We start from the raw sequence: 19,787 nt of genomic DNA, 5'->3' as shown, positions 1-19,787 counted from the left end.
CCTCAAAGAATTCTTTCCTCCCAGCTCCTTTCTCCATTTCAGATCCTCTTTCTGCACCTGCTGATTGGCTGAAAATTTAGTTCCACTAATGTGTGCCATAAGGAAGGTGGAAAAGATGGAAGCTAAGGTTGTGTGAGGAGTTGCATTGCCAAACGACAAGGACACTCCTCTCATTAGCTTTCTCCTCCTTTTGGCCTCTTTTGGGTCTCAATATTGTTGCACATTGATGGTCCCCCCACCTGCCCTTTCCCCCTGAGGCAGAAATCCAACCAAAATGTTTCCTTTCTGGTCACAAAACACTGAGGCCATGATTTTGGAGCCAGAATTTGTGGTTTCGAATTTTTCAGCAAATGGAGAATTAGTGTGGCTGTCTTTTCTTTGTCAGGTGTGTAATGAGCCACCCACATTTTATCTCCAGTCACAGTAGAGACCAGGAAATACTTACCCTCCAGTTCATGTTGCTCAGGAAACTCACAGACACTATTGACTTGATTTTCCTTGTGCTACTGTCAGCTGTTTTGAGACCCCCCCCCCTTGCACACAATTTCCAGTATACCATTGTTTCTGTGAGTGTCTTGTCTAAGAGAGTTCTGGAGAGTTGTGGAAATATCACAGGAATGTAACTCACTGTCAACTACATGAACAGTTTCCTCAATTTTTTGCACCAACTCATCACTCAGATTGGAAGATCTTCCACTCCTTTGTTCATCAAGAACATTTGTTCTGATTCCAGTAAACACCCTACACCACTTAAACACACTTATTTTGCTCATAACACACTTCCCGCAAAAAACTTGGATTTGCAGAAAAATTTCAGTAGACGTTATTCTTTATGTGGGTAGGAAGTGGATCACAGCATGGGGTTTGCACTTTGTGGGATTTCTTACCGACATCTTTCATGCAACTAGACACAACAACATCGAGTTTACGTACTACTGTATCAGGGGATTCCCCATTACCACTCTTTGTTGCCAACCTCAAAAAAACAAAAAAGGCAGCCTATTATGGTCACAGTACACTTACTTTCTGAACATGCCATCTGTAAGACGCATAATGAGTGACCAGACAGTGCTAGGTAAGCAGTGAGGGAGTCAGTGTGTTGTAATACTGTGCTTTTTTTTCAGTCAGCCGAAAGTTCGTCTGAAGACAGTGGGACGACCACAGTGAGGGGGACCAGAGAGAACACACCAGAGGCCGGACCTTCGGCGGCCCAGCGGGACAGGGATGGGGACGGGTTGCAGAAGGTAGCGGCCCTCGGCCGGCTGTCGCTGCAGCCGGGCGCCAGGATCACGTCGCCCTACGAGTTCACACGCGCCTGGGGCGGCTCCCGGCCCGACTCCAGCCTCGAGGGGTACGCCACGGTGCTCAGGGCCGTTGCCGTCGAGGACCTCGCCACCGGTGAGATGCCTCTGCATACCTCACTCGTAGATGTAGATTGCTGTAAATGTATCTTGCAAGTGAACGTGTACCGACAGAGACTGTAATTTTGGCTCTTGCTCTACAAACTTTAGTTGCATCCTGTACTTCACCACTGACGCATTCCCACAATTGTTCGTGTTCTAAATATGTTTGCATAGCGAACTGCCATGTACTATAATTTTCTCTTCCCATCAGTTTTTCAATCATAGGCAATGAATTGGTATTTACTGGCACCACAGTTTTAGCGATTACGTCATCCCAAATTACCATGTGCTTCTGCTATTTTTCGTGAGCCGGTGATCTCGCAGTTTTTTTGGAATATTAAGCCACTTTTATAATCCTGGGCCCATAACCTGTTAGCAGAGTAATTTATGGGCAGTCTCTGATTGGAACTATTTATTAATACATTACACAAACTACATGAATTTCACGCACAAAGAGCTCAATACACGGAAGAAAACAAATCGTATTGTCTGCAGTTGCCTGTAGCAACACAAAATACATTCACACACCATGGAGGCATAGATTCTAAAATCCCACAGTCTGTCTGTCAAGACCCCTTTTTCTCAGGAATGGATTGATGTGTTAAGTTTAAATTTATACCATATACTTATGTCTATGTTCCCTTGGTGCTAAAATAAATATTAGTTTCCAACTCAAAGCGAATTGAAACATACAGCCATTTGTGTGATATATTTTGATATTCACAAACCCGCTCATCAAAACGTATAGGGTACTTCCCTTTGGTGTTGAACTGTAATTTTTGGCAAAAAGGAAGGTATTACAGGAAAAGTATCAGAAAATTGTGAATATGAAAAAGTATTTCTTTCGTCACTTGTTACCCCTGGGACCAATATTGTGCCAGTATCAATGTCGATAATAGGCAAAAATCAGTGAGAGCCTAGATTCCCGGAAAGGATGAACTGTCCATACACATAATTAGGTTTGTACAGAAGTCTCAGTGCATGAGTCCTACTCGCACCTGGCCAGTTTTTTTTGCGATAGAAATAAGTTATGTACAAAAAGACACACATTTTGTTTTTGATTCTCCTGACAAATGAGAGATTTGTCACTTAGAATGTTTGACAATTCCACATGACATTTATTTTCTCCTTTTCTTTCCTGCTTAATTCTTGCATTAGCCCATTTGTTTCTTCTCTTTGCTCCTGTGTACAGAAGCTAGCATGTCTGTGATCATTTCTGTATATCTGTTGCAATTTGGCAAGAATTTTTTCCCTTTAATTGTAACTCACAGCTGTTATATTCTGAAGAACATATTTATTCAGGCATTTTTGTCATTGCAAATAATTTTGCTTTGCTGTGTACATCATTGGTCATTGGTCATTTCTTTTGCAGTGGTTGGTACAAAGTTAGACGGTCAGATGCTCAGTTTGATTCTGCGCACACTGGAGAAGCACTTTATAGATGAACCAGAATATTTGGTGCAGATGTTGCACCATGTCGCTCTCCTGCCCCGCTTCTCAATTGCGTGGGCCTTCCTCGACAGCATTGACAAAGAAGGTGAGTGATAACAGTTTTCAGTAATCACATTGAATTTGTGGTGAACAGCTTTGACCTAGCACACCATTCCTATAAAATAGTATGGTCATGACTTACATAACTCTCATTCTAACAATATATGGGAAGGAATGTTGCTACTCACCATACAGCGGAGATGCTAAGTTGCAGACAGGCACAACAAAAAGATTTTCACACTTAAAGCTTTCGGCCAATGGCCTTTGTCAACAACACACACACACACACACACACACACACACACACACACACACACACACACACACACACACGACTGCAGTCTCAGGGCAACTGAAAACACTCTGCCACTCTCATTGAGTTCACATGAACACAGTTTTCAGAGATTAACACCTAACAGTCCAATTTTATGCAAACTATTTGGAAAATTGTAAAAAATATCAACTAAATTTTTAATATCAACATAGAAAACCAGAATTACAGATAATAGTGACATGCATTCAAAAATGAAGTTATTTAGATTAACTATCAGATTGGTAGTTTTTTAAATAGCTTATTTTTGGGCTCCTGTTTTCGATAAAAAGAACATATCTGAATAATATCATATCGTAAAATGCAAAATTGTGAAATAAGAGAGAATTCTCTTTCCACTGAGAAGAATTAGGCTTTTAAAATAAGGCATTCTTATACTGCAACAAACACTTCTTAGTAGGCTTAAAATTTTAAGTCCATAAGGTTGTACCAAATCCCAAATATTGCATATTTTTGTAAATAAAATGGCTGTATAAAAATATTTGTTTTGTCACAATGAGCCAAATGTTGAGTTCTGCTCCCAGAAGTAAGACTTGTTTCGGCTTCTGTCACAGAAGGCCAAACAACAGGGACTGGTGTATTAGAACATGCATTAATACTATAAAAATGGTGTATTAATAGTGACTAGGCACTAGCTGAAATATAAACTTTGCCAAATAAAACCTGGAAGAAAAGGACAACTGATTGCTGTGCTCTATCATTTTAAAGGAATGAATACATGAATTAGGAAGCAACAGCATGTGTTTCTTGCCTGCAGTCTTGGTTTAATGTCTGCTTCAGCTTATGTTACTTCAGTAAAAATTGACCCAAGATACATAAACTGTTTCTCATGCTTATGCTCAGTATAGTTCACTATTATATCTTCAGAGTTATGGAGCTTTCTTCCATATTGTCTTTGCAGTACTAGTTTGTAGCTCAAACCTCTATCCCACTAATTCCATGGTCAGAATACCTGTTTTCTGTTCTTGTTGTGTGCATGCTGCTATGACAGTGTTATATGCATGTACCAAACAGGTACTATTTTAATTATCTTGATCACCTGGGAGGCTCTCTCTATTGATCTCCCACATTAGTGTGCCAGATCAAAAGGACAGGTGGTGACCCATCTTGCCTTAATCCTGTTTCCACTTGGAAACTTTGTGTCATCTTATTGTCTTTAGTAACCGTAGCTTTTGTGTCAGTTAAGTATCCCTCTACAAGTCTAACCAATTTTTATGATATTCCAAATTCTACCATCTACAGATACTATCAAAAGCTTTCTCAAATTCTACAAAGTGGAAGTGTTGTTCTTGGCCATATTTGTACACACATCAGAAAAAGTTTTGCATCTCTCCGGTTCCCAGAACTGCAGAAGATAGATGTTGACTGTGGATATTCTATCGCAGATACAGTACCTTTGACTGTTCAGAGATTTCACTAAACATGCCCAAAGATGTAAACAACTATGCATGAGCAGCGCCTATTAGACAGGGGGTCTGAGAGCCAATCAGTTTCAGTCACTCCGCTGGGAAGGAGGTACAAGGCTTGTGTTGTCTGTAGTTCAACCATGCCTAGACAGTCAATACTGCAGTTTGAGCGTGTCCGCATTGTTACTTTGTGCCAGGAAGGGCTCTCAACAAGGGAAGTGTCCAGGCATCTCAGAGTGAACCAGATTGATGTCCACTCAGAATACGGTAGGTATCACATTCTCTTCACCAATGAGTGTCGTATATTCCTTCAACCAGACAATCGTCGGAGATGTGTTTGGAGGCAACCTGGTCAGGCTGAACGCCTTAGACACACTGTCAACCGAGTGCAGCAAGGTGGAGATTGCCTGCTGTTTTAGGGGGGGAATTATGTGGGACCAACGTACGCCTCTGGTGGTCATGGAAGGCACTTTAATGGCTGTACGATATGTGAATGCCATCCTCCGACTGATAGTGCAACCATATAGCCAGCATATTGGCGAGGCATTCGTCTTCATGGATGACAATTTGTACCCCCATTGTGGACGTACTGTGAATGTCTTCCTTCAGGATAGAGACATCGCTCAACTAGAGTAGCCAGCATGTTCTCCAGACTTGAACACTATCAAACATGCCTGGGCTAAATTGAAAAGGGCTGTTTATGGATGATCTGACACACCAACCACTCTGAGGAATCTACGCCAAATCACCGTTGAGGAGTGGGACAATCTGGACCATCATTGCGTTGATGAACTTGTGGATAGTATGCCTCAGCAAATGCAGGCATGCATCAGTGCAAGGGAATGTGCTACTGGGTATTAGAAATACCCTTGTGTACAGCAATCTGTACCACCATCTGTGAAGGTCTCGCTGTATGGAGGTACAACATGCAATGTATGGTTTTCATGGCAATAAAAAAGGCGGAAGTTATGTTTATGATCTCTGTTCTGATTTGCTGTACATATTCTGGAACTCTCGAAACTGAGGTGATGCAGAACTATTTTTGATGTGTGTACAATTTTTTTCACAGACTTGATTTAACACAAAAATCTGATCTGTGGTTGATTCTGCTGTTTGAAAACAATCTCAGTACTCTCAAATTGTTTCTTTTGCTATTTAAATCATTCTAATAGATAGATAGAGATAATCTTGTAGTGGATGTCTAGTAATATTGTGCCCCTATAGTTGTTTGATACTAATTTATCTTCCCTTTTTTGTATGGGGCATATCACAGATAACCCCCATTCTTCTGGGACTGCCTGTTTTATCTGAGTTAACTCAATTAGCTTGTGGATTTTGGAGCATGGGGCTTTGTCTGTAGCCTTGAGAAGTTAAGTGGGAATTCCAGCTTCTCCTGGACTCTTGACATTCTTAAAAAGTTTTTAATTTGTTTCCTTATTCCTCAATGGAGAGTAGAGGATATCTGGGGGAAAAAAATTTAAAAATTGGGAAAAATCTTGTTTTCTTTCACTGAATGGAGCATAATCTTTAAAATTGCTTACACAGGTCCTTCAGCTTACAGTATCGCAACTTTTGCAGAGGTAGCACTCTTTATAACAGGCCCTGAGATTATCACACTGTATTTTATGGGTTGTAAAACTGTGTTGTGCGTACTGTAAGACCTTCGGTACGCACACCATCAGATTATTTGACTTGACGCTCTAACAAAGTAGACGAGTGTCAGCAATATGTCTCGTGGTCTTATTGTGGCGTGTTTATCTTCTGGCGTTAGGTCAGACGATAGAAATGCCACTTGCACGCTTAGAGTAGCAGATTGACGGTAACCAACATTAAACAGAACTTGAAAAATTTTCACACACATTTATTAAAATAATAACAATCATAAACCTTACTTAACTTGATTCGGGATGCTATTTACAATTGAGAATCTGAAGTTACTTTGGTCTTGGTACGTTAATCTTATTCTCACATATCTCTGATACTTGACAAGTGGTCTATACATTTATCTTCATGGCTATGTACAGGAGTACGATAATCTTATTAGGCGCAGGCTGAAACATGACTATAGACTGGTACAGACTAATGAAGACTGGTACAGACTGGTGCAGACAAATGCAGACTGACTAATCGGAGGTCTGTACACTTGTTATAATACCTCACGCGTTGAAGTACAACTGTGCGAGTGTGCTCCGCGAGGAGAAAAGGTTCTATGTTAGCAGCAATCTCAGTGGCTGCGTTACATATTAATACGCGGATTGGCAGAAGCAGAATTTGGTCCGTCTCTAAGACAGCGCCATCTCGTAGTGCGGAGATGGACGAGCGCTGCGCCTGTGCTGTTGTGCTTAGCGGGGCGTGTTCTATTGGGAAAGTTGTGTACACGCTGACTGCACGGAGCTATGTACACAACAAAAACACACTTTTTTCCTTCAGAAAATTGCCTCCTAATATTTGAAATTAATATAAAAATGTTTACCTTTTTTATTTAAAATTTCCACCAGTCTTAAAAATGACCATATATTCGATGCTGCTGGAAACCTGTCTCTATTTTGCAACATTGGATTCAATTGGCAGCAGCAATGTGCCAAAGCAACGGAAATTCACGAGCTTGCTAACACTGTCTTCCTCCCGCCCTGCCATCACAAACCCAGAGCACTGTCTGGCCTATGATGCATCATTTTAGTCTAAAGTGCCAGTGAACTTGAATTGAAAATGATTTGTGTTGTAATTCCTCAGGCTTTCCTGGTGAGGCATTGTCATGTTAGTTGATTGAGTTTCTGCCAGTTATTTGTGTCTTTCCTGCATGATTTGTGTTGTCAGTAACAGTACAACATTTTTGTTCATAGCTACTTTCGTAATGGGAAAAGTAAAAGGTATTCATATTATGTGGGCTATGAATTGACAGTAATAGCATATGCAGAACAGCATGGGAACAGAACAGATGAGTGGCATTTTGCACTACTGAAAGAAAAAGTGCAGAACTAAGTCAAAGAGTGAATATGGACAAAACTCTCCTGACAATTGATGTGCCAAGTAACAGTACTATTACTGTGAAAGTGCTAAAACTGTAACTATAAAAACAAGTGGACTTGGAAAAAATGCACTATACTGTTGTCCTTTCATGTTGTGCTGATGATACTAAACTTAATCCAATGATCATTTTCAAATGCAAAACAATGCCAAAACCTTCTGGAATACTGCCAAGTGTTGTTATTCATGTACATGACAAGGGCTGAGTGGACATGGCTGGTATCAAATCATGGATTAACAGAGTACAGGACAGAAGAAAAGGTGCTTTATTGAAGTAGTGTTCTCTTCTTGTTCTAGACTGGTTTTGTAGTCATTTGAAAAATTCTGAGAAAGAGAAAAGGGAAATACAGAGCTTGCTGTTATTCCTTGAGGTCAACTATTGCCGTCTCTTGATGTCTTTATAATTAAACCATTTGAAGTTTGTATGAGAGGAATGGAACAAATGGATGAAACCCAACATGAATTCATGCCAAAGGGAGCTTCAAAACAACCTACAAGTGTGTCAGTGGACAAAACAGCCATGGTTTAGAGAGAAGACATTAGTGGTAAATCTCTCAAGAAGTGCAGCATAAGTAATGCTCTCAATGGCAGTGAAGACCATATTATAGGTGAAGAGGACGAGGACGAAGTAGTAGTTCAGATGATGATTTTCAGGGATTTTAAAGGACAGTTTGGTTTTTTATAAACTAAGAAATTTCTTTAGTGTGGCTTTTCAGTCTAATAGTAAAAGTGGTGTTTTTTTTAAAAATTGCTTAAAAATTAAGGTGCATCTTTATTTTCTTATGGTCCATAAAATGTGGCATCCCCTCTCTTGCAGAGGTAGCTCTCATTGTAACAGGCCTTGAGATTCTTATACTTACTGTCTGCATAATGCGCCAGTGTCGGGGTTCGCAATTAGGACAGCATTTTGAATCCCAGCGTGTTCATAGGGACAGTGTGAACAGATGTGAATACTCGAGGTAAAAGATGAGACTATTATCAACCCAAAGGTTGGTTTGAACATTGCAGTGCTTTACCAGGAGCAATTCTTCTGGGGCTGGTTAGTTGTTGCTTTTGAACTGACTTAACCAGCCAGTTGAAGAGGGATCTGCAGTTTAACGTGAACTCTTAAACATAGTATTCCTTGCCATTAACAAGTAACTGCCAGAGGGGAAAGAACTGCTAGATGACAAAAAAAGAGCCTAGGGCTAAGCAGGGGTCAAAACCTGGACCTGTACTTTTTACTTTTACATTTTACTCACTATGCCACAGAGACAAACCTGCAAATAGGCTCACCAGACAAAATATTAGCTATGTTGTGACATTCCATGCGATGAGAGAATTAATAACACTTCGTGTGGGGTCCTGGTTATTAACAAAATATGTTCAATCTTATGGCCCTTTTAGCAGTTATAAAATGTAAACTTTTGTTGCAAAATTGGCACTTCCTGTAATGTAAAGTAATATTTTTTGTACTGTTACTTTGTTTCCTCGGAGTCTTTCATGATGGCATACATGAATAAAATGTTCTCAGTTTTCCAGCCATGTCAGTTTGAATAAAATGCTCGAGCTTTCGATGGCCATCTCCACCACCATTGTCAGGAGTTCACTGACTGGGGCTGTTATGGTCTCCCACTTATATAGGCATGATGACATCAGCAGCAGCCAGTCAGATCGATCCAATGTGGCGCTTGCACGTAAGTCGACCCGGGCAACTAGCGGAGCTATTGCCCGTGGAGAAGCCCGGCAAGCTACCATTATTGGATGTTTTGGTTGAGTGGAAGGCAGGAGGCCAGCTTGGTCATTCAGTGTACTAACTCACACTGATCGGTACTTAAACACCCATAGTTTCCATCACCCTGTACACAAGAAAGCTGTCCTGAACAAGGTGGTTCATAGAGCCAAGATTATCTCTGACGACGACCACCTACAGTCTGAATTGCAGAACTTAAAACGTGTTTTCAGGAAAAATGGATACAGCAAAAGAGACACTGCAAACGCTTTCAAGGGCCGCCGACGAATCAGTAGAAGAGGCCAAACGGACTGCATTCCTGCCATACTGTGGAGCAACTAGTGGCAAGTTAGGCCGTCTGCTGCAGAAACATGGGCTAAGACCAGTGTTCTGGCCCGCCCCCAATATACGAGATACGTTGCTCCCTGTTAAAGGCGACATTGCTCTTCGAGTGTCCGGTGTGTATGGTGTACCCTGTGAATGTAGCAGCATGTACATTAGGCAGACAATTTGCACGGTTACGGAGACTTGTACTGAGCACAAGCGCCATATAAAACAAAGGGAGCTTGACAAGTCAGCCATAGCGGAGCATTGCCTAGAAAACAAAGATAAAATACAGTTAAAAAATACAAAAGTGTTGGCTCGAGTGACTGCATATTGGGACTCCGTTATAAAGGAAGTGGCAGAGATTTGCTTCAACAACAACAATTTCAACAGAGACCAGGGATACACACTCAGCAGGGCATGGGGACAGGCGTTGGACATCGAAAGAAAGCAGAGACAGGTGTGCGACCCGGGAGCAGCAGTTTTAAACGTGGTGCCTGCCCTCGGTGCCACCTGACGTCACCGGTGCTGCCACGGGCAGTAGCTCCGCTAGCTGCCCGGGTCGACTTATGCACGCGCGCCACATTGGATCGATCTGACTGGCTGCTGATGATGTCATCATGCCTATATAAGCGGGAGACCGTAACAGTCCCGGCACTCAGTGAACTCCTGACGACGGTGGTGGAGATGGCCATCGAAAGCTCGAGCATTTTATTCGAATTGATACGACTGGAAAACCGAGAACATTTTACTCATGTATGCCGTCATGAAAGACTCCGAGGAAGCAAAGTAACAGTACAAAAAATATTACTTTACAATACAGCAAGTGCCAATTTTGAAACAATGTTTACATTTTATAACTGCTAAAAGGGCCATACGATTGAACATATTTTGTTAATAACCAGGACCCCACACGAAGTGTTATTAATTCTCTCATCGCATGGAATGTCGCAACATAGCTAATATTTTGTCTGGTGAGCCTATTTGCAGGTTTGTCTCTGTGGCATATGGCCTTCGAAAGCTCGAGCATATTATTCGAATTGACGCGGCTGGAAAACAGAGAACATTTTGTTACATTGTTGTTGTTGCTGGTGGTGGTGATGGTCGTGGTCATGCTAGTGCTCATCTTCGTTGTTGTTATCATCATCATCTTATTATTATTATTCTTATTCTTATTTTTCTGTACTCTGATGCCTGTTTGAACCTGCAAGCCTTAGTCTCCATCTACAGTATTCCTTCATCACTTTCCCTCCCCCTCTCTTCATGGCTCCAGCTTGAGAGGGGGAAGAGCGAGGTGTGCATTTCGAGCTTTGCTCACCCTAACAGCCAGACATGTGAGGGCAGATGATGTTATTGCACGTACAGTAGTTTACTTGCTCTCCATCACTCCTCATAACAAAACTACTGATACACGAGCACAGCCACAGTTATCAACTTGTCATTAATATTAGTGTCAGACAACTGTGTTGTTCAACATACTCGATATTGCTTGCTTTCCTTGTTGCTGGTTTACATCCCATAATGTTTGGCCATCATCAGTAGTTTTTCTGCCAAAACAGGGGTACACCTCTATTGCTTTTAGTTTCTCATTGCCTAATCTAATTTCTTCAACTTCACATAAGTTAATTCAATTACATTAGAGTACTCTTGTTTAACTTCACATGTTCGTCATAAGTTCTCTATTTCAGTACTCTACCCATTCCATTCACCTACTCTTCCAAATTCTTCTCCGATGACAGAATTCCCTTGTCATCAGCAGCTATGAATGTGACTTCCTGGCGCAGATTAAAACTGTATACTGAACCAAGACTTAAATTTGTGACCTTTGGTTTTCGTGGGCTGCTCTACTGACTGAGCTCCCCCAAGCACGATGCACAATCTGTTGTCACACTTTATTTCTGTCAGTACCTCGTCTCCTACCTTCCATCCTGGAAACCTGGATGATTTTATTTCTTCTTCTTGAACTTTAATTTTCTTCCCACATTTCTCTTGGGTTTCCTTTCCTTCCTTGTTAAATGTAAGGCTGACACTAATCAGTCAGAAGATTGACCAGCTGCCAATTAGCCGGTATGTCCACCCTCGGCACAGATAGCAACGGTAACATGTTGTGGCACGGGAGCAATGAAGCCTCGGTAGGTTGCTGTGTCTGCCACTGCACCTATGTCCAGTGTCATAGTTGGCAGTGTCGTGGAGTTAACATGGGCACATGCACAGGTTGTACACTGCATAGGCACATCATTGGGCGTGTCCAGTGCACTATGTATTCAGATACACTTGTACTCTGCCCAGCACTAAAGTCTTATGTTAATTTTGTTACAGTTTGCTGCCTGTCCTGTTTTACTAGTCTGCCCAGCCTACAGTGACAGACATAGATAATGAGGAGTGCCCCCCCCCCCCCCCCTCCCAAACATGACTGTCTGCATGTAGTTTCTCCTTGGTTTCGTCATGTATTGAAGACACCACAGCAGTCCTCGAACACCTGACAAGTTGTGCTGTTTCAGAAATGCCCATGCTGAACTTCCAGCCGTCACAATCTAGCCTCACTCAAACTCAGATAGGTCATGTTTTTTCCCCAGTCTACACATGAACAGTGCACTCACTGATACTGCGTGTGCCATGCATGTGTCTGATGAACAGTCATTCCTTGCAAGGTGACACCGCCATCACCTGGACAGGAAAATATAGATAGGAGGTCAGTGGTCACCATGTTCTTGCTGATCAGTTCACGTCGTGGGAAACCTGGTTTCCCTCCTCCCTTCCATAACCACCCAAAAAATTTTCCTCTGTGATTTCCTCTTTACCTGAAAAAGAAACAATTGTTTTTGAAAGCTAGGCATGTTGGTGTTGGTTACTGTTAGGTGTGTTTTGGAGTTGAGACACCAAGTCTCCCACCCTGCTTTTGTTTAAAAATTTAGTGAAATTCTAATGGAATTTCCCAACAACATGATCTCGCACACTCATTGTGGTGAGCAGCAATTTATCCTTTTTGTATTGTTGTTATTCCAATGAAAACTATATAGTTCCAGGGACCTTTTCAGGTCTCAAACATTTATGATGTGTATATGCAGACTGAAGCAAAGAATGAAAATATGTTCCGAGACGGAGATTTGAACCTGGGTCTCCCGCTCACTAGGCAGATGCGTTAATGACTGTCGCCCTGGCACGGTGGCTTTGCACAACAACACAGAATACGCTAGCAGACCTCTCTCCTCAATGCTTTGAGGAGAGAGGTGTGCTATGATCAGGGTGTATACGCTCCAGGATAACCGGGGAAAACCTGGGAATGTTTTCATCTGGGAAAAACCAGGGTTTTCTTCATATGGGAAAAACCCGGGATTTTTCAATAAGGGAATTTTGAGAAATTTTGATTGTTTTAGTTTTCAGTCAAATTTTTGTAATTTTGTCTGGAACAAACTGATACTATAACAAAGGAATTTGCTGTAGCCTTCTACTGCAGATAAATACTGCAGCAATAACACCAAATGAGAGAAAAAGAAACAGCAAAGTAAAACTTCAGAAGATGTGCTATTTACAACAACAAAACACAGTGCACACACAAGCAGTCTGCTAAAACAAACAGCATTGAATTCTGTAGAACAAATACTGTGTCGTACTTCGTAATTATAAGCTGCTTTCAATCAGCGAGATGTCATACCTGTTTATGTTTGTAATAGGTCGTGGGAAAATGTTGCAAATGGTGGTTTGAGAAATGTTACTTTCAAAATAAATTCCCTTTTACACAAGATGAATTACAGGGTGGCGCACAAAATGTGTTACCAATTGTTTCTTTCACAATTTACTTCACACATTAGATATCCCACTGGGATCTCTACAGCAGCACCAGCAGAACTTGGAAAAAAACAAATGACTTAAGAAATGACGTGTAATTCACGATACTGCCGCTAGGAGACTAGTAAGCAGCAATGGCTGACAATGGAAGACTGACGACACAGCAACAATCGGCAATTGTGTTACTTTTTCATGAAATGAAAAGCCTTGTTGGCGTTTTCGACAACAGTTTAACACACAATGGGTCCCTTACAAGAAGACCATCCACAGGTTGTACAATAAATTTGCACAGGAAGGAACAGTATTGGAAGCAAAGCGACCTCGGCCTAAGCTTGTTTGTTTGCCAGAGAATATTGAAGCAGAATGAGTTGCTGTACAGAGAAGTCTCGGGAAATCGTGTAGAAAGGCAGCAGTGCAACTAGGAATATCCAGACGCTCCGTTCAACGAATTCTTAAGAGACCTCCATATGTACCCGTATGACATGACCTGTGCGCAGAAGCTCACTGAAGAACACAAGCAGCAGAGACTACTGTTTGTTCAGTGGGCGGAGGATAGGGAAGGAACACTCAACAATGTTTGGTTTTCAGACGAGGCGCATTTTCATTCAGACGGTGTGGTTAACAAACAAAATGTACACTTTTGGGCCACTGAAAACCCACAAGTGATTCATGAACGACAACATTATGCTCCAAGGATTACAGCGTGGGCAGCAATTTCCAGTCACGGAGTTATTGGACCCTTTTTATTTGAAGAAACTGTGAACAGCGAGCGTTATTTGAGCATGACGTCGCAACAGAATCATTCCACAGCTTCTTGCTACTGCCTTGCCCTTCAACACGCAGTGGTTCATGCAAGATGGAGAAAGGCCACATACTGCAAACACTTTGTTGGAGTTTTTACATGAGCATTTCGACATGCGGATCATTTCACTCAGGTTTCCAGGTCGCTTCAATGACGGACAAAATAGGTCCCCCAATAGTCCAGGCCTCAATCCATGTTACTTTTTTCTTTGGGGGTTCCTAAAGGAAAAAATTTTCCCGGAACGTCCACGTGATTTAATGGAGCTCAGAAGACTTATTCTTCAAGCTTGCAGTGAAATTACGGAAGACATGTGCCGTAGGGTAATCACTAACTTCAATATTCATTTGAAGGAAGTTAGGAAACGAAATGGTGGACATATTGAGCATGTGCTGAGTTAGAACGAATCTCCATGGACGGCTTGTCACTGTAGTATATGTTCCTTTCAGATTGTATTGCCAATAAAGTTTATATTCAAAAACAAAATTGTAACACATTTTGTATGCCACCCTGTATGTTACATGTGAGAATGCGCGATGAATTTATTAAATTCTAGACTTTTGAGGACCAGCCATTTACGCCATTATTTAAAATTCTACTGGAACATTTGTGTTTGATAATGTTGTTGTTGTTGTTGTTGTGTTGTTGTTGTTGTTGTGGTCTTCAGTCCTGAGACTGGTTTGATGCATCTCTCCATGCTACTCTATCCTGTGCAAGCTGCTTCATCTCCCAGTACCTACTGCAACCTGCATCCCTCGGAATCTGCTTAGTGTATTCATCTCTTGATCTTGATAATATCTTAAAGGATAACACACACTAAGAAAGACCAAGCTTCAAGATTAGTTTTTCATATTTATTTTAGTTCTTTCATAGGTTACAAATTATGCAATAATGATGGAAAAAATATAATTATCCTTCCAAAAAAAGTGGAAGGTGAGTTCTTGAACAATTTCACTTGTAATTGCCTTTTCTGTAGAAAAGTCGAAGTGCTCGTCAGAACATTTATTCAGTCAGGTAACCCAAGAAATGTACTGTGTACTGAAGTGATATTTTATTATCGCACTTGTCAGAATTATTCAGCTACTACAATTTAAGCTGTGCTCTTAGGAACCTGCCTGACCATCCCCTTGGAAAAAACAGCATAAAGTTTTTGACGGGCAATGTTGTGTGTGTAAGCTTAGCTTTTCTTGTAGATATACTGTATGTACATTAATTTAAACTATTAACTTTTCCTGGTTGTTTGCTTGCAATAATTAAGTGAAGTTGCTATTTGCTGACTACCCCTATGTTCTGCATATCTGCTGTCATTTACTGGCAAGATCAAATGATATGAGCTATGATTAGCTGACAGCAGAAATCACTCAGCACAATCTCAATTTCAGTGCTTTGGAAATTACCAGGTTGTATTTTGGGGAATTTGTATTTATACTCTCATAATACGAAAATATACAATGTGCATTTTGCTGCGCATTGAAGAGCTTTCTAAAATGCATTGTTTTTTTCTAGGTTCCATTTACTAAAATGCTGGGAAGTCCTGTGCTGGTGTATAAAACCTTTTTCATTCAAAGGCTCATTGTATACTCTCACTTGACATGGAAAAAAGTTCTTTCACTTGGGACATTGTGTGTTTCCACCCAGAAAAAAGTGTGTTTTCACTTGGGTAAAATGTGTGTTTCACTGGGAAATCCAGGAAGAAGCTAGGAATTTTTCTTCCTCACCTGAATGTACACCCTTAGGGTAATCAGTGCAATTGTGCAAAGCCACTTGCCACAGTGGCTTAGGGGTTAGTGCATCTGCCTAGTGAGCAAGAGACCTAGGTTCAACTCTCGACCATGGTACAAATTTTCATTCATTGTTTCAGTCCGCATATATACATCGTGTTGTTATTGTAACCTAGATTTTCCATTATTAGATTTTGCCTACAAGAATTTTCCATTTCGAATAATGTCTAAATATTTGTGTTTTCTGTGCAGCTGTGGATAAAATTGTTTCTACGTTGAAGAAGAGCGGGCACGAGCTGAGCCCTGTCGCTGAAAAGGCGTTCGAGCTGTGAGGCTGGTGCTGCTCACTCGTGAGGAGAGCTGCGGCAGTGAGCTGCAGCTGCTATTCTCCATTAGTCGTTGCAGAGGTCCTTTCTCTGTGTGTCCGTCGTATTGTTTCCTAATAAATGTGCTAGGTGTTAATCAGCAGAAATTAAATGTGTTGACCTCATTGCCGTATTATGGTATAATTTTAGGAGTTAATGAAGAAATAGGGTCTTCGAGAGAGTCATAAGCAAACATCTATGTGTGTGCTGTTGATTAAATTATGGCGTGATGAAAAGTAGAAAAATCTGTGACTGTCATTTTGAGGAAGAAGTAAGCTATCTGAGGTGAGCTGAGCTTCCAGTAAAAAGAAATTTCAGTAGCTGTTGATCTGTAACTCAGAAAAAAATTATTGTTTTGTGTGATTGTATTCTCCCTCGATTTACTGGCCAGCTCAAGTCTGTTTCTCTTGCGTGACTGTTAATCGTATTGTTGGTTTAAATACTTTTTTTATTGTGCTATGCTACTTTTGTTTCCAGTAAAATTAGGCAAAAATGTCACATTTTTGTCTTTAATGTGAAACTTTTTGGATTGAACATTAATGGTGAAGAATTCTATGTAACATTTTCTACCTACTTCAGCCATAATCCCCCTTCCCCCCATACCCTATCTGTCTGCTTTAGTGCAGTAAGGAACCCCAGCTAGGATGTTTACATTGTATTTCGTCCTTTTCTGATTTGCTCATTTGACAACTTACTGCAATAAATGTTGAGAGATTGTGTTTATTTTTTGTCTTTCATTGTCTGCTGTGTGCTCGTACTGTAACTTTAGACTTGGTGTGGGTGCTGCTGGGAATGGAGGAATGTTTACACTTCCTTTACATTCACTGCAAGAAGCATGCATGTCAAGTGTCGAGTTACTTTGCACATACAGCATTCAACCTAATGTAAGAAGTACCATAACGAAGTCAAAACATTAGAGTTAAAATCAATTAGTCAATTTGCAGTCAATCGTATTTTCTGCTCACTTATTTAATGTGTATACATGATAACGGATTGTAAATTTCCAATGATAGCTTTCGTAAGAGCCAAGAGTTTTGCAGAAGTGTTACTTGTTATATTTTATGTTAGGTAAGCATTGTAAATAAACCTCAGTGTCATAGAATTAGAAAATATTGCTCTCAAAACGTGATCTATCAAGTGAAGTAAGAAGAGAGGGGCATGCGTCTCTTGAAGGTGAAATATTGTCAGTGGCCATATGATGACTGACTGGTCCTTCCTCCTCAAGAAAAAAATTCACGGAAAATGTTGAGAAATCAATTCTGCAGCAGCTACTTTTATTCATTTTCCACAAATTATAGTTGTCCATTGTAGAAAATGTAATTTGGAATGAAAATAAAAAGGGATTATTAACTATATCTGAAAGCCTTACTGGACCAATAAATTATCCTCCCACATGCTAACAGTGTCTCTAAACTATTACTCCAGCTGGCTTCAGAGATTTTCGCAGAGAGAAAAACCCAGAGAAATTTTTGCCGATAGATTTTAAAAACGATGATTATTTTCAGCTAATGTACTATTAGTTTAGATAAAGTAAAAATATCATTCAATATTGCATCTTATGGTAATCTCAGTTTGCACTGCAGTGTATGATAATTTCTCAGAGATTTTTTTAAGTCAGAGATGATGTTGCCTGTACAGATGTGTCAAAATATTCGTGTATAATTATGTACTGTTTCACTTTAATAAACTTTCAGAATTATTTAGCTCTCCTTGCCAAGTTCTCCATGAGCATTTAAAGCAAGGGGGTGTTGAGACTTTTGGTAAAGCCAACACTTATATACTCTGATATGTTGCTGGCACAGTAAAATGAAACCAACCTGTCAACATCTCTTAGTGCTACAACTGTGTGTGCAATAACTATGTTATATATACAAAGACAGTAACTTGTTCTCGAAAGAACAGTTACTGTTGATGACTGTGCAGCTTTTCCCTGGAATAAATGATGACTAACTGAAAACCTCAGCTGCCGACAGGTGTTGTTGATATCCCTCGATGGGGACAGCCGAAATTGTGTGCCCCGACCGGGACTCGAACCCGGGATCTCCTGCTTACATGGCAGACGGCTTACATCGAGGTATATAAACAACACCTGTCGGCCGCTGAGGTTTTCAGTTAGTCATCATTTAATAACTATATTGTCATAAAACACATTATACATAAACTTCTACAGAGTTGAGTTGTAAACGTTATTTCAAAGCAAACTGAGTTATGACTCAAGCCACCTGACAGTTTTGTATTTCCTTTATAGCAGTCTTTCTTAATTTTTCGTTTTTTTGTGGTAATTTCTGTCAATGACCCAGTCAGCCGATGCCCATCTCCTTGGCACCCCAAACTAACACTGTGCAGTTGTCTAATGGTCAGTTCTGTGTGTGGAACACAGGTTGCTTTGGATGAACATTGTTCAGCTGTCATCTAGCCAGGTTAACGTGAAACAGATAATAGTACATAAGAAATCAGTCCTTATGCTAAACAGATTATAATAAAATTACAAATAAAATGTTTCATTTAGATACAGTGTGCGACTGACACGGGAAAATAAGTATCGAACTTCACAGTTTGTGACCATACAATGGCAGGGGTAAAATCTAGAGAATTTGCAGCCCAAGTAAATGTGTGATTCTTTTCGGATTTAGTAAAGAAACACTTTATTTTCTCTTCTCTGGCCCCTCTCAGTTTTTTAACTGTAATGCACATTTTTAAGTAATGATGCAATCAAGAGAAGGTTGTAGATTATTTTATTTTCAGTCTTCAAAGTCATCATCATTGGTGGCAGTGTTCCCACCATCATCAATCAGGTAGTATTGAATATTTTTCCACACTGTGACTACACGAGTTGTTCAATCTGAAAATGATACGGTCTTCCTAATCTTTGTGTTGCAATGTGATGGTACTGTGTAGACTGATATGTTTATATAGATTGATGTGCTTATACAGAAGGCTGTTCAAAAACTATCGGACTTTCATTTACGAAATAAGTATTTATTCGTATGCAGTTGTTTGACATTAGTCACCTTCAGAGTAGGCCACTATCCTAGCGCTGCTGCCATTGTTGGAAGCATCATGGAAAACCTCTTCTGGTATGGAGCACAGCTATTCCATCGAATTCTGCATAATGTCTTCCCTGTTCTGAACTCTGGTCCCTTTATGAGTCTCTTTCAGTTTAGCGGAAAGCCAGAAGTCACTCGGTGCTAGGTTAGGGGAATAGGGAGGCTGGCAAGCCACAGTCATGTCTGTTTGGTCAGAAAACTCTGAATTAATTGAGAATGACAAGCAGGCACACTACTGAGGAGTCACCAAATGGCTGCTGCCCACAAGTCCCGCAACTTTCATCGCACTGCTTTACAAAGGCGATGTAGAACCTCTCGGTAGTATTCCTTATTGGCATTTCTTGTTTCTGGGCTGTACTCATGATGGCTCATG

At 40.6% G+C, this 19,787-nt stretch overlaps 1 protein-coding gene across 1 annotated transcript in view; it reads left to right on the top strand.

The window, feature by feature from the left end:
• The window catches only part of LOC126293499 (sperm-associated antigen 1), a 154,575-nt gene extending 136,853 nt beyond the window's left edge, over positions 1 to 17,722 (top strand). The window contains exons 12-14 of the mRNA XM_049986748.1: positions 1,125 to 1,398; positions 2,776 to 2,940; positions 16,255 to 17,722. Of these exons, the coding sequence (XP_049842705.1) occupies positions 1,125 to 1,398; positions 2,776 to 2,940; positions 16,255 to 16,334 (519 nt within the window). The 3' untranslated portion in view covers positions 16,335 to 17,722. The remainder of the gene's footprint in view (positions 1 to 1,124; positions 1,399 to 2,775; positions 2,941 to 16,254) is intronic.
• The last annotated feature ends 2,065 nt before the right edge of the window (positions 17,723 to 19,787 follow it).

The sequence above is a fragment of the Schistocerca gregaria genome, chromosome 10 (genome assembly GCF_023897955.1).
Source record: "Schistocerca gregaria isolate iqSchGreg1 chromosome 10, iqSchGreg1.2, whole genome shotgun sequence".
Taxonomy (NCBI): Eukaryota; Metazoa; Arthropoda; class Insecta; order Orthoptera; family Acrididae; genus Schistocerca; species Schistocerca gregaria.
The sequence above is the reverse complement of the archived record's forward strand: the minus strand, read 5'-3'. Positions and strand labels throughout refer to the sequence as shown.